This window comes from Tinamus guttatus, unplaced genomic scaffold (genome assembly GCF_059628265.1).
Source record: "Tinamus guttatus ecotype Peru unplaced genomic scaffold, ASM5962826v1 Tinamus_guttatus_pri_ptg000211l, whole genome shotgun sequence".
NCBI classification, from domain to species: Eukaryota; Metazoa; Chordata; class Aves; order Tinamiformes; family Tinamidae; genus Tinamus; species Tinamus guttatus.
In genome coordinates, this window is record NW_028288745.1 from 2,139,561 (window position 1) to 2,157,103 (window position 17,543).

General features: G+C 39.7%; 1 protein-coding gene across 1 annotated transcript in view; it reads right to left on the reverse strand.

Annotated features, from left to right (window-relative positions):
* Positions 1-17,543, reverse strand: part of NR5A2 (nuclear receptor subfamily 5 group A member 2) — a 71,228-nt gene that overhangs the window by 14,224 nt on the left and 39,461 nt on the right. The window contains exons 6-7 of the mRNA XM_088524373.1: positions 16,132-16,251; positions 5,794-5,941 (exon numbers count right to left, since the gene is read on the reverse strand). Of these exons, the coding sequence (XP_088380499.1) occupies positions 5,794-5,941; positions 16,132-16,251 (268 nt within the window). The remainder of the gene's footprint in view (positions 1-5,793; positions 5,942-16,131; positions 16,252-17,543) is intronic.

Here is a 17,543-nt window from a genome sequence, read left to right on the forward strand (position 1 = left end):
TGTTTAAAAACATGACCAGCCTTTGCGGATTCCTAATCATAAAATTAGCAAATGTTATTAATAATTGTTTTACTTGAGCAACAAGTTTGTTGACTGAAAGGATCCTCTTTGACTGGTATCTTGTTTTACATTCTCTGGTTCTCATTCCCAGACTAGCTGAAAGGACAGTAATTTCCAAAGGTCTGCTATTTAAAACATTATTAGTACAAGCAAACAATAATCAAGGATGAAAGGCAGTAAATGTTCTGTCAGAAAACAGTATATGGAAAAACATACTTAAATCTTGTTTTTATCTATTAGTCAGTTGTCATCTAATAACAAATTATATTCAGATCCCTCCCTTGTTATAAATACATATTGATTGCATTTAAACTCTAAACTTCAGGGTGAGTTATATCTGGCCATTGCTAAACTGCTCTGTGCACTAGGAAGAAAAGTCCAGCACCCATTAACTGCATTTAATTAAGACAAGCATCAGTTTTATGTACATTATTTGCTCCTGCCAAGTCGCCCTAATGTAAACATAGAACAGTTGTTCTCCCTGAGCACTGAGCAATCCTTCCTGAATTCCAAAGGATTATCCAAATTATAGGAAATGTTTATTTGTCACTATTATCTTTAGGCACTCGCTGTAATTAGGCATTATGATTGAGATATCAGCCTACGTTTGAAAGTGTACAGTAAGTATTTTTCTAAATTCAAATATAGTCTGTGGAAATCTGAAAACCCAGGAAGCTCCCACTAGTCCTGTGATCAGCGAGAGGGGAGTCTGTCTCTCAAACTGCTGCATTTTGGCCTGTTTCATCTGCATGAAGATCTTGACAGGAAGCTTTCCAAAAGAGTAGACAGTGGAGCCCCAAAATGAGGCTTGTTCTCCTCCCATCTCAGCTCTGACACGCCAGAGCTAAAAGCAAGGAATGACTAATCTAAAAGAGCAAGGACATACTGCCTCATTAGAGGAATGTGGCTGTCACCTTAAGTAAGTAATTCTGTGGTTTGCCAGAAAAAGACATCTCTGTTTTTGCTCAAGCAGGAGCCCGTTGTTTGCCCCACGGAGCGATGACATGTTTGCCATTCCTACAGGTCCCTCTTGCCTCATGGTAAGTGAGCTCTGAGATCAATAGTGGCTCTGCAATTATTTGCCCATTGATAAAGCCTTCGTTTCTTAAATGAAGTGCATTTATCTGGGCCCTGACAGTGATAAGGGAGCAGTACCCGGCAGCCGCTGCCTATTGCAGCATTTCGCTCAGCGGGCAGACAAGTGCCTCGACATGGGTCAAATGACATCTAACTTCCCTCCTATTGGCATTTCACTTTACAAACTGCTCTGATGGGAGGTTTGACAAATCATCCTTGCTGAATTCAGATAATAAAAACTGGCAGGACAAATGGGAAGTTTTGGTAAAGAGAGAACAGCTGATTTCAGGTTAAGTGACCAGCCTATAAAGATACTGGATGGCAAAATGAAGAGAGATCTGTTGTCTCAGCAGGTCCAGAAAGTATACTGTGTAAGACACTCATTTGCTTCTTAAAACAACATTTAAAATTAGTTATTTAGCAAATTTAATTGATGAAATGTTGAGCTGAGCATTATTTTGCTGTAGGACAAGAATGAAAGAAGCAGTGAGGCAAATTTTGGTTACAGTAAAATCACTGGGAAACCTTCTGGCTTTAGTAAGGCCAGGATTTCAGCCTGGAAGAGCATGCCAATCTGTTTGTACCATCACAGGCCCTGTTTATATTTGCTGGTCTGTGATTCCTGGTGTGGGTCAGGTTGGCTGATCCCCATAATGTTGTTCTGATGTGTCATGAGTGTTGCAAGCAACACATTTGTGTGCAGTGAAGAGGTACACAGCTGGGGGGCTCATTCAGGGGAAGATGGATCAAGAGTCCCTAAAAGAATCCTGCTGGATTAGCACAGCATGTTGCTCTGCAGATCATGCAAGTTGATGGCTATCAGAATAACATGAGCGAATTCAAGTCTAGCCCAAATGTGCATGTCTTGACAGAACAATTGATCGAGTGATGATGGTGCAGTGAAGCTGTGAAGGAGGGGAGCTCTGCCAGTGACTTAATGTCATGCTGGTGCAAGGCTCTTGTCCCTTGCTAGCCTGAAATAGAGCTATGTCTCAACAGCGCTCGAATCGCTTGTCCCCAGCGGGATGGGGATGACCTTGCTGGTTGTAAACACTGATTTGTTCCTTGTAGGCTCTCACCCTACAGGAGCACCAGAGCAACAGCCTAACTCAAGAGAACTGACTTTCTGCTGAAAATGAGAGCCCAGGTATGATGGACTTGCTCACCATTGGAGACAGGCAGTGACTAGAACTGTGCTGATGGCGTGAGGAACCACTTGTGGTGGACAGACATGCAGTCACTGACCTTTGAAGATCTACCATCATGAAAGGGGACTCGCTTATGTACAGGGAGGTAAGAACTACCTGGGTTTAAAGAACCTGGAGGAAATTTAAAAGTTACCTAATTCTAAATATATTAATACTAGAAAGAAAGAAATTAAGGAAATGTCACCCTAAAAAATTAGTTACCGAAGTATTCTGTCTTATCCAATAATTGCTGAATCGGCTGCATCATTCTCTACTTGGCAGTGTTGGTCCTATGGGCCCAGAGAGACTAGACAGTACTAGAAAAACGACCTGAACACATGTGCCTGGATGGCATCACTCACTTGTTGGTCTTACTGCAGAAAGAGCTGTAAACCGCTAGCCATAAAGGCTACTTCAACAGCCTGTAATGCTACTATCGCTCAAAAGGGTTTTCTTGTCCCTTGGGAACCTCTGATGAGTAAATAACTAACAATGTACCTCTCATATTTAAAATACAACAAGCAAGATTGACAGGATTTAATTATATTTTGACAAAATTGTATGTGCTCTGGGTTTTGAATATTATTTTACTCTTAGTTTATAAGGCTAATCACTTTTGAAATGTTAGAAAAAAAGATGAAGATAGAGTTCTTTCTCCTCAAGGAGATTGCAATCTTGTGAAGATACAGACTATACAGTAGAGCCCTGAATTACAAACAGATAGAGAAGACAGCCTCATAGTTTTTTTTTTTTTTTTTTTTTTTTTTTTTTTTAAATAACTGCAGCTAACAGCCTTGTTAATAAATTAATTCTTGGGTTATTAACTTCACATTGGCTTTGAAAGGTTTTGTATAAGACATATATATACACATATATATAGAGGGAGAGTGTGTACTATATAATAGTATAAGGCTTTTGGTTCACACTGTGGAATGAACATCCGTAGAAGTGTGAAAAGTCTGGTATGTCCTCAAGTGCTTTTTATTTCATTGAACATTACAAGACCCGATTTTCAACAAGAGCCAGCTCAGGTTTTCGAAAAATTTGTTTTGATTCAATGATGTATTTTTGGCCTTAAGACCACTTTCCTACTGAGATGCCTAACAGATGCAGATATGTGGCAGACAAGCCTAGATGCTTAGATATAATGATTGTTCCCAGTTATTTCAGTAGGAGTTTGATGCTTAGCTGGATTTGACAATGCTGTTGGGTGTCTGCCAGCTTTCCTAGGCACTTCCATGTCTTTAAAAACATGACTCCTAAACAGTCGAAGAATGTGAGTGCTCACTGTAACTTAAGCCAGACTATTCATTCGTGTGTTTGGGAACAGACCTGTGTGCTTAGCTGGAAAGGGTTGCTGAGCTTTTCATTTCAGTTTGATCATGATTCTCATTAAAACTTGGCCCTAGTTCTGTGGTCAAGTGGTAACATCTTTACATTCTGCTCTTTGCAGCATAACATCTTGCTTTGGCCATTAGCAAACTGAATTATGCAGTATGCTAAAAATTGAATTAATCAATTTCAAAGGTGTTGAACCTTTCTTAGCTGTATCATTTCTGCATGCAAGAGGCTTGACTACAAGGCTCCTGTTAGCAGCAGAATTCACTTTTTACAGTGGCATCAATGAGATGTGAATGGGATGAGCTGGCTTGGCACAAGCCTGAAAGTGGCCCTTGCCCGCTCCTTGTGACCACATCTGGCAGAATTAGGGTAAGGACTAAAGAAAGAAAAAGTCCTAAATTAATGAAAAGTATGTTGAAGAAAGTCATCAATGACAAGGGCCGTCTAAATGTGAATATTTTCCAAACCACTTCAGCTAATTTAAAATATCCCTGAGGTGACAGGAAGTCTCTAAATATTTTATCAGAAAAAGTCTACAAGGCTCTTCAGAGATTTCTGTACCACTGTCCAATGATGGGAAAGCCTGCTTGTTAGGAATTAGGAAATCTGAATTCTTGTTTTTCATCAAATTAAGTCATAAAACATTACAATTTCTGCAACAGATGGTTTGCTTTTCCTTCTCTGAATTTAAAACATGAGATGATGCAAACCCTGAATGCAAAAGGTTAATGGTTACCAGATAAATCCATCATGTCTTCCTGGGATTCAGAATGTAAATGGTTCATTAAAGTTTTTTAACTTAATTTTGATTTTTAAAATAATTCTAATTTATTTCTACATGTCATATACTGATGACTGTCTCTATGCTACCTATATTTCAGAGAAGAAAAAACTCCACCTAAAATTTTCTGAAGCAGGTTCAAATTCCATTTGAATTCTAAAAACCTATACGCAAGGACATAATTAAGGCAGTAACTGACAATTTACAGTATAATTAAAACATCTTGCTGTTTTTAGTTTAAATACAATTTTATTATCATAATAGGTTTGTAGAATTTTATTCCTTTACCAAAGAATTTTTTAAATTGAAAATTTGAGAAAAACTTTAGTACATGTCACTAATGGTGATATTTCATTCATTGCTGCTCTTGGCTCAACAGATTGGTCTCTGCACACAAAATACCTTTTGAATAAAAATGGAGTTTTGGCTATGTAGGGGTAGCTGAATCTGATCTTATTTATGATTTTAAGTCTCTTTCAACTACGAGCCAGTAAATAAAATTTACTTGGCCAAAGCTTATTTAAATCAACAGAGTGCAAACCTAAAACAGCAGGCAGGCAGAAAAATTTGTCCCTATGAATAGGAACAATAGGAATCCAACTCCCTAATCCTTTTTTTATTTATATTTTTATTCCTAGTGTTTTTCTGGCCATTTTTTTTGTCTGATTCATTGGAAGGTACTGGCTTCACTAAGTCATCTTGCATAGGTATCTTTTCCATTTTCTGAGTGATTTCCACTAGTACAAAACAACCTCCATTTATTCCTAATTAGAGCTGGTCATAAAGCTATTGCCATTAATTTACACTTCAATTTACAAGACAGTGCCTCTTGTAGTTCATTAAAAGCTATTAGTTACTTTCCTGGTTTGTGTTGCAATGTGACAGCAGAATGCCAACAAAAGATGATTTATACTTACCATGCAAATACATTTTTTTTTTTTTTAAAAAGGGCATGTTTACTCATGTCCCATCTCCATCTACCCCATGTCACTACACCACATATCATAGAAGATCCACTATTCTAAATTTTTCCACCACCCCTAGAATTTATAGTAGAATTGTATCTGTGGTCTGGGATATTCAAAAACTGCCTACAGACAGCATATAATATTCTGTTAAGTTCCATAGGTTTTAGGAATCCTTTCCATAGAAATCAACTTTTAACCCTGCTACGTGATTTTCCTGCAAATGATATTTAAAAGATAATCCTCAGATTATTATGATAAAAATCAAAAAACATATTTTGAAGTCTTACTTTGTTTTTAATGAGAAAAAACAAAAAAGGTTTTGTAACGAATAACACCAAAATCAATAGTCAGTAGTGTATGAAGAATAGAATTTACCTACCTAAACTAAAGAGCACCAAGAATTTGAGACATACAAATTCCCGTAGATCAAACTGCAGGGAGCGAAGCTTTGCTACCAGTTCTTGTGCATGGCTCATGAGGTTGTTGAGGGTGGCTCCAGCTTGAGATGCTATTACTGAATAATCCACCTGTAGGAGAGAGTTATATTTCTGAATGATTATCAGGCCCACAGAATCACTTTAGGATGTTTCCAGCAACCCCGCACCACTGGGACACTCCCAGTCAAAAGAATCACTCTCAATTTAATAAAGCCATCAAGTCAGGATGATTTTAGATGCCAGCTTGTTTTAGCACAACTCTATACAATGAAAATATTATTCAACCATGTATCTTAATGGTGTGTCACATCTGTGTGGACGCGGGTTGTCTGCATTAGCTTTTTTTAGAAGCATTGTAAATGAGTACTGCTCGCGGCACCGGTAGTGGTGTCCCGTGTCAGTTTGCTTTATTCCCTTGGTGTCTCTTGTTCTGACTGTAACTGTAGGATCCGGCGGAGGGAGCCTGATGAAGTGGCCTTCATGCCTACGCTGGCTGCGTTGCTCCAGAGGGATATAACGGTATTTGTGGGAAATGATCCAGCGTTCACAACTCGGCCAGAAACATCTACTTCTTGCCTGGCTGCCCAGGGTTTGCAGAGCCTTTCCATTCCAGGAGCCTCCCTAACAGCGTTGGCAACCACACCTCATATACCACATAACGTGATTGAATAAACCGTGCCTGGCTCTAAAGGAAGACCAAGCACAGTGGTAAGTGCACTCTCTGGGTTAATGACGTGTTTAAAGGTATCGCTGCTCTAATCCGCTCTTTGAGGACTCCCGCAATAACGAAGTTAACAAATTCCAGGTGGTGCTAGAGGAAAGATAGATACTGCACATTTCTATTTTTCTATCACTAATCTCTTAAAATCTATTTTTTTTTAAATAATTGTTAGGGAACATTGCATTTTGAAACATCTTTTTTGGATCTTAAAAGTGTTGAACTGATTTTGCCCAACCATAAACAAGAGTAAAACAAAGGAAAGAGCAACTGATGTTACACCTGCCAACATTTCAACAAGAAATATAGGTAAGTAATTGAAAGGAACTAACGTAAATTCTCCTAGTGATAACCTTAATATAATCAATAGGTTACTGACTTTAAATAAGATGCTTTACTTATATGTCACTTAGTGCTCCCAAGTCATTGATTGAGGCAACTGTGTAAGAAGAAAAGTGAAGGTACATTTTTGTGTGAATGTTAAGAATGCAACTACCCCAATTCTGCAGAGCACTGAAATTTGTGCTTACATTTCAATAAAGTCAAGTGTTTGCGCTGAAGTATTCTGTGAGATAGGTTTTACTGCCCTCCTTTACCCCTGGGGAAACCAGAGCAGTGACATTAAATTGCTTACTCGGGGCCAAAAAAAATATGTGGGAAAACTAAGATGTAGTCTGTAGGATTCCCAGCCATACTTCCTTTCATAAACTACTTAATTGGTTGTTTATATCTGTCTATATATGTAAGAACATAAACATGTAAGAATATATATACTTACATAATAAGTAAAAAAATAATAACACCTCCCTAACACTTTCTATTGGAAGAGGAGTTTAACATGGCGACATGATTTAACTGCTTCCTATTGAGAAGCTGTTCACATACAAGAGTCAATTCATTCACAACTTAATTTCCCTTTTGTAACCGCAATTCTTTATTAGAGGGGAAAAAAAATCTCAAGAATCCCTCACTGAGCTTCCAGTTTGTAGGGGGAATATGCTATTCACTTCATGATAATAAGTTAAGATGTTTGGATGTCAAGAACATGACTGGCCTTCCTGCAGCGATTATAGTGTAATGGAAAAACCCAAAAGGTGTCTGGATCTCCCACCATCCCTGTACTGGAGAACTCTTGGGCACCCTGCTACTCTTTCAGGTGCATTTAATATTTGCAGCACCAGCAAATTTGTCTGGGAGGCAAGTCCTCATCTGCCACTCACCATGAGCAGGGTGTATTAAATTTTTATATTTATTGACATTTCATTACCATAATTGACTGCAGTTGGTTCTCTAGTAGAAGGCACAGGGCTGCCTCCTAAGCAGGAGAATTGGTCCCTTGAGTAGGATTTGCAATTAAAAACAACGCAGAATGGATTTTTTTTGATTGTGTAAATATGATGAGTTGAATTTTCAGCTTTAACTAGAGAATACTGGGTGTACAGGAGCCTTTTTCAAGAGTGAGCAAAATTATGAGTCAGTGGAAAGACGACCCCCAAAGGTGTCAATCAGTTTATACAAAATCAACTGTGCATGAAAAAGCCTCAGTTAATGTCTGCTCTGAAAAAGTGGCCACATTAAGCAGTGTGCTGTCCTGCTTGCTTGGTCCCGGGTGCAGAAACTGATGCTAAAAGGTGCAGTGAGTCTTTTGCCTCAATTCATGATTAAAAATGCCTTTAAAAAAAAAGCTCAAAACAGACTGGACCTTCAGCAGAAACTGCATACTGAAATCACAGCATTTCACCATGAATTCCACTTGCTAAAAACAAACCTATAGCTGAAAAAATATGACTTTTGTTTAAATAAGATGATGGTCTGATACTGTACAGATGATTTTGATGTTCTGGTGATTTTTGGTGCCCAGAACTACCTGAATCGCGATGGTGACAAACCAGTGTGTCCAGCCTGTGCCACAGCTTGTTTGAGATTTATGACCTGGCTGGGTTTCATCTACTTAAGCCAGAAAACATACAAAAGGAGGGAATTATTCAGCAGCCCAGGGGCTGAGATGTGGCAAACCTGAGGCCAAAGCTCCCGTCCAAACAGAGCATGAAATAAATAAGGCTACAGCCTGGACTCCTTTCTGAAACTGCAGGCACTGAAATATTGAATGTGTTTTTTTTTTTTTTTAAATCCTTTCTTGATGCAGGCAAAACTTACTTCATACATTTAAAAGTCCAAATCCAAATAATGTCAATGAAGGTGAAGTTAAGCTAGTGCTGAGTATGAAATCTTCACTTAAAAACAGTACATTGTAGTAAAATATTTGAAGTTTAGTAGCACTTAGAAAGGCAGCCATCAATAATTCAAATAATAATAATATTGAATAATTTCCTAGCTGGTCAGCAGAGTTCTAAGATAGATGGAAGTGACTGATTCTGCAGCTGTTTTTCTCCCATGAAGGACTCGCTTAGGATAGTGAGATATTATCTGAGGAAGATCAAAAGATAAATTTTTTTTTTTTTTTTTTTTTTTAAAAAAAAACTATATCCTGGGCTAAATAAATACTGAAGCTGAAGGCCAGGGATGCAGGGAGCACTTGTGCCTCTTTTGTTTTGCCAATGATATTTCACAGTAAAGGCTTCTCTTGAAGGCAGATCTCCGGTGGGTTCAGGTGGTGGCACAGGCACCTCTGATATTGTCTCCTGTTCTCTACACCCACGAAATAGAGCCTAAAATTTAAGGCAGAATCAGAATCCTTAATTCCCTAAAATTAAATTGTATATAATTTATGGAATATGTCAGAGGATGTTGTGTGGAAATGTCGTGCAGGCCTGCACCATCCTTCTCAAAGCCTTGCAGCAGTCTCCCGAGGAGGTGACTGGAGCGATTTTGCTCAATGCCACCTCTTACCAGGGACTCCCTGCTGCTGAACCAGGAATGACATCGTTAAGGAATAATCATATTGCTACATATATTCCTCTGGTGACAAACCTGTCCCCAAGCCTGAGGATCTGTCCCTGGTTTCAAAGCTTTGGGTCCATGGGGAGCTGCCTCTGGGTCACGGCTGTGTGGGCAGAGGAGCTTCTCCTGCAGAAGGGAGTGCTGAGTGTGCTCTGCAGCAAGCGGGTTAATTTACTGTCACAGCCACAGTTACTCTTCAAGGAAAGGGAGAATATATATTTTCCTGGCAACTCCACTGGTTATTAAACTCATTTTCATGTAAAACTCTCATTAAAAACTTTTAAAACAATATGTGTTCTCTTTCTAAGCAAATGAACGTGGAAAGAACACTTTGAAGAGGTGCCTACGTATAAAAACCGAGGAGGGCTCAGCATGGACAAAAACCAGGAGGTATGCTTTTATCAGGTCTGGATGTATTAATTAAAATTGTGATGACTTACACTGTGTAAGATGCTTGTCATTTTAACATGATACACAATAATAGAAGATAATGAATTAAGTTGCCAGTGGACCTTTCCCTGAGGACGATGTTATTGTGCTTGCTAATTAGTTATAATATGCAAATAGTATCATTCACAAGTACTGTATTTACTTTGTCTAACTTAGTTTCAAAATGACTAGCACATCAAGACACAAATAATTTTATGCCCTGTGCTTGACCATTTATATATTAATTTATGGTATTTATATTTATGTGATAAAACACAGGATGACAGAAGTATCACTAAGCTTCATGCAGATAGCTATTTTAATCATTAACGTTAAATTTACTACGCCAGTAATGATGAATATGAGGTCTTTCAAGTTATTAATGTGAAGGTAATAAAGTAACAGGCAGGGCCAAACTAACCTCCAACTGAAGAGCAACTGATTCCATCTCTTTACTGAAGTGTTGTTGGGCACTTCATGCTTTTTATATAGAAATGACCCAGAATTGCTGCTGCATTTGAATATTCATAAGCCCTATTGAAAGTTAGACCCCATGTTGGAGATTTTGTTGTGAATATTTAGGTAGACTCAGTAGGGCAGTGTGACACCTTAATGCTGGCAGCAACTTTAGCTCACTACAACTCTGAAGCCTCACTGGCTGCGGTCACAAACTTAATGAAAAAGCAAAGCAGCAGCATTTTGTTAGTACAAATTCTTTTGGCACTTGTTGGTCAGGTTCTGTATTTCAGTATGCTGCTGGAAAAAGCTAACATGATTACTATCTGTTTTCTTTATGTCAAAAAGATGGGATATTTTTATGTTCTATTGTGGTTCCCTGGTCATTTGAAAACTGTTTTTTTTTTCAGAGTAAAGAAATGATTAATTACACACACACACACACACACACACACATATAAAATAATGAATGCTTGAGAATGTAAGGAGCAAGTAATAGCTTTCCGTTAACTACCTCCTAGCTTATCATATCTATAACTGGTGTTTGTATTTTCATTCATTTCTTAAGATGAAAGAAAAGTCACTTTGCTCATCCTTTCTTTGTCAGCTCTTCTCTTGCGGCCTGAGGCACCTTCCTCTTTGCGGTGCTGCTCCTGCTGGGGTGAAGTGCCCTCATCAGCCACCCGACCTGAAAGCCCAGCTGTCCCTGAGAACCTGCTTGGCAGCAGGGCAATCTCCTTGCGCTTGCTCCCTGCTCATGCAGGTTCTCCTCAGGTCTAGGGCAATGCAGCTATTCTTGGGATAGAAGAAGCCTTCTTCGCAAAGGGTAAGTCTAACAGAGATATTTTTGCCACAGAAAAATCCCCAAATGATGTGCGTTGACATCTTTAAATAAAGGTGCAGCTGAAAAACTTGTGAAGTCTAGAAACAAGCCACTAAATTTTAAATTTTCACTTGCTTCAACGTACAACGCTATTGAGATCTGGGTTCTCTCTCTCACTCTTCCTTGATGGCGCTCTAGAATGCAAATCCAGGAGAAAGAATAGCTGTGCGATGGCTGCAATCATTCAGTAGTTTGAATTATCTCAAAGAAAATTGAGCTTTAGGCCTATATTTGGAGTGTCTTTTTATCTGTTTGGCTTGGACCAAAGTCATCAGAGTGCAGTTTTGGCAACAGCAATGAGCAGAGGATAGGTATGAACCAAATGAGCAGCCTAGGCTATAATTCATATGTTGTGTGTGACTGCTGCAAGAAAATTCATGGAAAAGAAAGATATTCTATGCTAGGCTTTAGTATCTACCTTGTGGGTTCTGGACCTTGGAATCTGGCAGCATATTGCTGGTGCAGAAGATAATACAGAAAGGTGCTCAGGTGGGAAGATTTAAAGTCCTATAATTAGGAATGATCTGTTAAAATTACATGCCAAGCCAATGAAACCTGGCATGTGGAAAGCATATTGGCAGTGGTTTACAATTAACTACTACATTGCAAATTACTCCTTAGCTGCTTTCTATTATGAAATTTGGAGAGTTGTAAAATGCATTTGTGCTACTTTATTTCCTTTTGAAATGGTAATCACTGCTGCTAAGGGGCAAGACTTAGTGCAGAAAATGAAGTGTGCAGCATAGAGAGAAACTTGTTTCTGAGGAATTGCTGAGGAATCGTAATGTTTTGAAAAAAGTGCTTTCTTGAAACATATAAACACAAAGGAGCTGCTTTTATGAAACTCCAACCAAACAAATAACAAAATAAAATAAAACACGGTCTTTGTGTGCAAGGGCCAAAGCTTGCTTCTTTGTTGCTGACTGCACTTTTTCCCCATCAAAGCAGGAACAGTGGATTGACACTGGGAAAAACTCATAAGCCGGTGGCTTGAGAAAAATACAGAGGCATGGTAATGTGATGGGAGTGCTTGGAGGTAACAGATTTAAGCCTATGTGTTTGAAAACTATTCAGGATGCTTCTACTAGCCCATTTTAGGCAGCTGGTATGGAACAGAAATGGTACGGCCCCAGAGGGCTGGGTGAAGTTTGACTTTGACCTCTTTGGAGCAGAGGCTGTACTTGGAGTGGAAAAAGCAGTTCCTTCTAATTGCAGCTTCTTCCTTGACCAGGACTGTAAAAGGGCCTGTGTTTATGGGTGGCTTTTATGGAGAGATGAATTAAGGAAAGCAAGGAAGAAGGCTTCTAAGGCCTTAAATTTGCTAACTTGTGAGGATAATCATCATCTCTCAGGTAATAAAGCAGGCTATCTAGCTCAGGCCCTCAGTTTAAAGTTAATATGTTCGAAAGCCAGATGATTGACTGTAATTTCACTCATAGTGCTTTGCTGGCAGCAATAAATAAAAACATCCATGGCACTTTTCATCAGAGGTGTCAGAGTGCTTTCCAAACCTTAATCAATTAATTTTTACGAGATAGAGATATAGTTGTTTCTCTCTCCATACCTGAGGAGCTGAGAGGATCAGGGAAGCTACTGGCAGCCTATAGCATTTATTGCAAGAGCAAACACTGGTAATACCTCAGTCTAGACCTCTGGGTTTCCAGAATTATTTTACAGTCAATAGAGAGCAGACAGACACAGGCATAATTCCTCTTTCATAAATACATTTGAACTGCCCTTGTGTCTTAGGGAGACAACTGACTCAACTGATGCAGCCAAGAAGGTGCAACCTTTTTGGGTTGGACCCAAAACACTGGGAGAAGAAGCAGACGCATCAGATCAATTTGGTTAAACAGGTAACTCATGACTAAAGTGCAGTGTAAAAAGGCAATATAGACCAGGGGAAGCAGGGAATGCCTTGGAAGGAGCCGTATGGAAGCATTGCCCAAGCATGTAGCACTGAGGTTGAAAAAGCCAAAGTTCAGTTAGACTTGAGACTTGTGAGGGATGTCAAACGCAGCAAAAAGAGTTTTGCCATGTTATTACTGTTCAAAGGATGAGCAAGGAGAACGTGATACTGCTGCTGAATGGGGCTGGTGATTTACTGGCAGCAAACAGGCCAGGCTGAGATAATCTCTACCTTCTTTGCCTTGATCTTCACAAATGAGGTTTCCCAAGTGGTGTTCCTGAAGGCAGGGAGTGATAAGCAGGGGGCGAGGATAAAGCCAGGCATGACTGGAGAGATCCTGGCACAGTGGAAGCCTGTGGGATCGGAGCGGCTGCAGCGGTGCTGTGAGGTCCATCAATGTCCATGCGAGGCTGCTGACTATCACTGAAAGGTCATGGAGGCTGAGGAATGTCCCCAGTGACTGCAGAAAGGCAAATGTTGCACTGAATCTCAAAAAAGGCTGCGAGGGCGATTTGGGAAACTAAAGGCCGAAAAGCCTCACTGTTGTCCCTGAGAAAATCCTGGAGCGAGCCCTCTGGGAGCTCGACTGGGGTTATGGTCTGGATGGGTCGATAACCAGATGAACAGAAAAGGAGGGTGGATGGCTGGGGATAGATCAGTGGTTAATGGATCATGCTGTATCTGGAAGACGGTAACAAGTGCCTTGGACCTGTCCTGCTTAACTCCTGTATCAGTGACCTGAAGGAGGCAATGGAGCAGGGCATGCTCATCAGGGTTGTGAATGACACCAAAGGAAGGAAGAGGCAGTCACCCAGGGTTACCGTCTTGAAGGATTTGGACAGCCTATAGGAAAGGGAATAACAAGGACACTCAACAGGACAAGTGCCAGGTCCTGCACATGGGCAGGTCTAGCCCCTCGCAGTGACACAGCCTGAGGGCAGGCCGGCTGGGGAGCAGCTCCTCAGAGAAGTCCCAAGGGTCTAGGCAAACAGCAAGCAAGCGTGACCAGCACTGTGCCCTGGCAGCAGAGAGGGTCACCAAGACCCTCGGGGGATGCAGCACTTCCCATATGTGGGAGAAGGGACAACCTTCAAGGGGGCCCAACAGCAGCTCCCCACTACATGGAGTGTGGAGGACGTGACTGCATAGAGCCCCAAGCTGGTCTGAACACAGGAAGAAGTGAAATTCGGTTGAAAGGAGGATGTGCTAAACCTACTTGATAAACCTGGGGCAAAACCAGGTGCAATCAGTCCAATTTTGCCAGGTTTTAATTTAGTTTGAGATGATATTTCTTCTTGGAAATATAAAATTTTCAAGCCAAGCTGCTGATTTTTAAAAATTTTAAAGAGCATGCACTTATTAAGCACCTGCTACCTGTTGTCCAGCAACCATGTTTTTTTTTTCCTAAGTAAAAGTAAAGTTGGGCAGTATAGTAAGATCTAGTGCTGTTGAAAAATCAGGACAATGGCCAGCTTTTAAAAATATTAAAGGTCAATTGATTTCAGAGGGATGTAGGCACTCAGGATTTTTTAAAAATTAGCTGGTCACGAAACAAATGAGACATTAACTTGGCAGTTCTTTAGGAACAGAGAACGGTCAATATACTCAGCTTTATAAACAAAGGAATCAGTCAAGCACCCTGTGTGGTAAATGAAGTAATTGCTAGTACAGTTGTCCTTGTTTTGCAGATGATGAAACAGAAAAGGAATCAGTAATTCTTTCAGCAATACCAGACTAAATCAACAGTACCACAACTAATTTTAGTTAAAGTAATTAGGGAGAAAAAACTATCTCAGATAAGTCAGTGACTTCCCACGAGATCTGCAGGAGTCAGTTTCATAGCTAGAATTTGAATTTTCCCACTTCTGTTCTTGGATGACTGGACCAGTTCTCTCTTCCACTATACAACTATTAACCAGAAATGCAGACAGATAGTTTTCTTTCTTTTCTGGTTCTTATAAACACTTTTGAGTGTTGAGAAATGGTTGCAGTCTTGAGATGACTAAACCTTTATGGGAATTCTGTAGCACGTAGATTTAAGAGACGTATCTAAGTAGTTAGAAATAGAAAGTCTTTCCCATGTGTGTATATAGTCACACAACTGAGTTTGCAACTACTTAAATAGCAATGGACCATCATTTGTTTTCACTTTGAATCAAGAATACAATGCCCAGGAACACTCCTCATTGATACTGTGAAGTTTTTTCCATTAAAGTCAGAGTAAGAATCTTAGGAATAAGGTTCTCATTTTCATTGTCAAGTCATTTGTGCTTTGGAAAAGAAAGAATGAGACAAAGCTTTCTTTTTTATTTGGGATTTCTCACAGTTCTCCTGATATATGCCATATTTTTGCTCTTATGTTTTGGGTGACCTATGCATCTGACGCCTGGAGAAAATTAACCTTTGGAAAGCAGTGCATAAAATGCAGAGTGCATTCCCTGAGGCAGTACCTGCATTTGTATCCTGTGGGCTGAATAATTTTCCTGGGATTAGAAGTTTTGGCTCCTGGCTTTCTCTCACATGCATGCATACTTCTCTAAGAGTAAGATATTTCTGCGGTAATAGCTGCAAGTTATCTAGATTTCTGATCCCGCTAATGATTCTTTTGAGTAAACTACAGTTCTGAAGGGAAAATAAACTATAATTGCTTAGACCTAAAGCACAGGGTTTAGGAGTTCTGTTGTTGTTGTCAGAAACCATTTTAGCCCTAAGGAAATATAACTTCTTGTGAAACACTTCTCATCTACTATTTTTCAATCACTGAAGTATACAAGCATATTTGAAAGGCAAAGTGCTTGTGATTATATCTGCTTTTAGAAGTCTAACTGTAATCAGCAGGCTAGGAACAGAGTGCACAAGTCATTTTACCTGCATTATTTGTGGAGAATCTCTCAGGACACAGGCCTCTGACCTAGTTAAACTTCTGCTATTTTGAAAATGATTATTAAAAAGGCATCAATATGGCTTTGAGCCCACATACTCACTTGTTGCCCGGTAACCAGGAGGATGGAGCCTTCTTTTCCATGTACCACTTGCCGGTAAATGTGATCTAGGATTAAGAGTTCACTCCAGCAGTTCTGAAGCAGCTTCATTTGGTCATCAACCTGCAAGGCAAGCACGGACATGGGTGACATTGCTGGGGGTGAAATTCTTACCTCATCTGATGGAAACCAGCCACATGCCTCTGTCTTCAGTGTCTGGTTAAGGCTATGGGAAAAGAAATGGTATCAAAAAGTCCTTGTTCACAAAATTGCTATTCTCAGCTAAATAAATAGGCTGCTGCCAAAAGAATTATCTCTAAAATGCATGGAATATTTACAGCTGGCTGCATTGTAGGAAAGCAGAATTATGGCATTATTTTGCAGAGTAATAATAATAGATTATATAAGATATTGATGAAATGTTCGTGGGATGAGGTATTATTCTTATCCAAAAGCAATAATAGCAGGAACTAAAGTGCTAATGTGATCATCTTCTCTAACCTGGGACCTTAGTTTTTTGAAATGGTGAACGATCTGCAGGTGTCAAGAGCACTGCTACCACAATCGGGACGAATAAGAAGCAATTTCCTTGAAAAGGGATAAAGTGAAGAGACAGGTAAACACTTCAGTGATGGTCCTGGTTCTTTTAAAAAGGAAGAAAACTGCTTCATAAACAGAAGCTGAGTAGCTTCAAGCGACACAGGTAGGGTAAGAAAGGGATGTGCATAGTGTGGCCATGAGAAACCTGCACAGCTAGCAATTGCTGAACAGATTGAAAATGTTTGTAACCTAGGTGAGAGAGAGGGGAAAAAAAATAAAAAGAAGAATGGTCCTAAAATTTCAGTGAGAAAGAGCTACTAAAATAGCTTTTCAGGTGTTCTAAGTTCAGTCAGTTTGAAGTAGATTTGGCAATGCTTGGGAAACCACATTATAGACAGCAATCTTGCATGAGCTGGATTGCATGGTGCAATAGGTCTTTTCAAATGTTATCACCTATGATCTAATGAATTTTTGAGGTTTATCCTTGCAAACATTTCTTTTCTGGCTGTATGATGTGCTCATTTAGAGAAAATGGTAACATTTGCTAGTGATAGTTTTTGCAGCACTGTCTATGAAAGTCACCCAGTGTTTCCTATCCATTTTCAGTCACTTGCCTTAAGATCAGATTCTAACATTTTAAACATCCAAGTCTCTGCCTACCCTCCTCATTAGCCTCAGCTTCCCATCTCCTTGACCATAGACCCTCTCCTAGCTGTTCTTGTCCAAGCTTTTGCCCCTTCAGCCTGTCTCCCAAATTATTTCTCCTCCTTGGACTGTACAAGGAAATGAAATGAGAAGAGAATCAGTAGACCAAGTGAGAAGATTAGTGCAAAATCAGTGCTGAGAGGTTGATATTATTTGCTACTTTTTTTTTC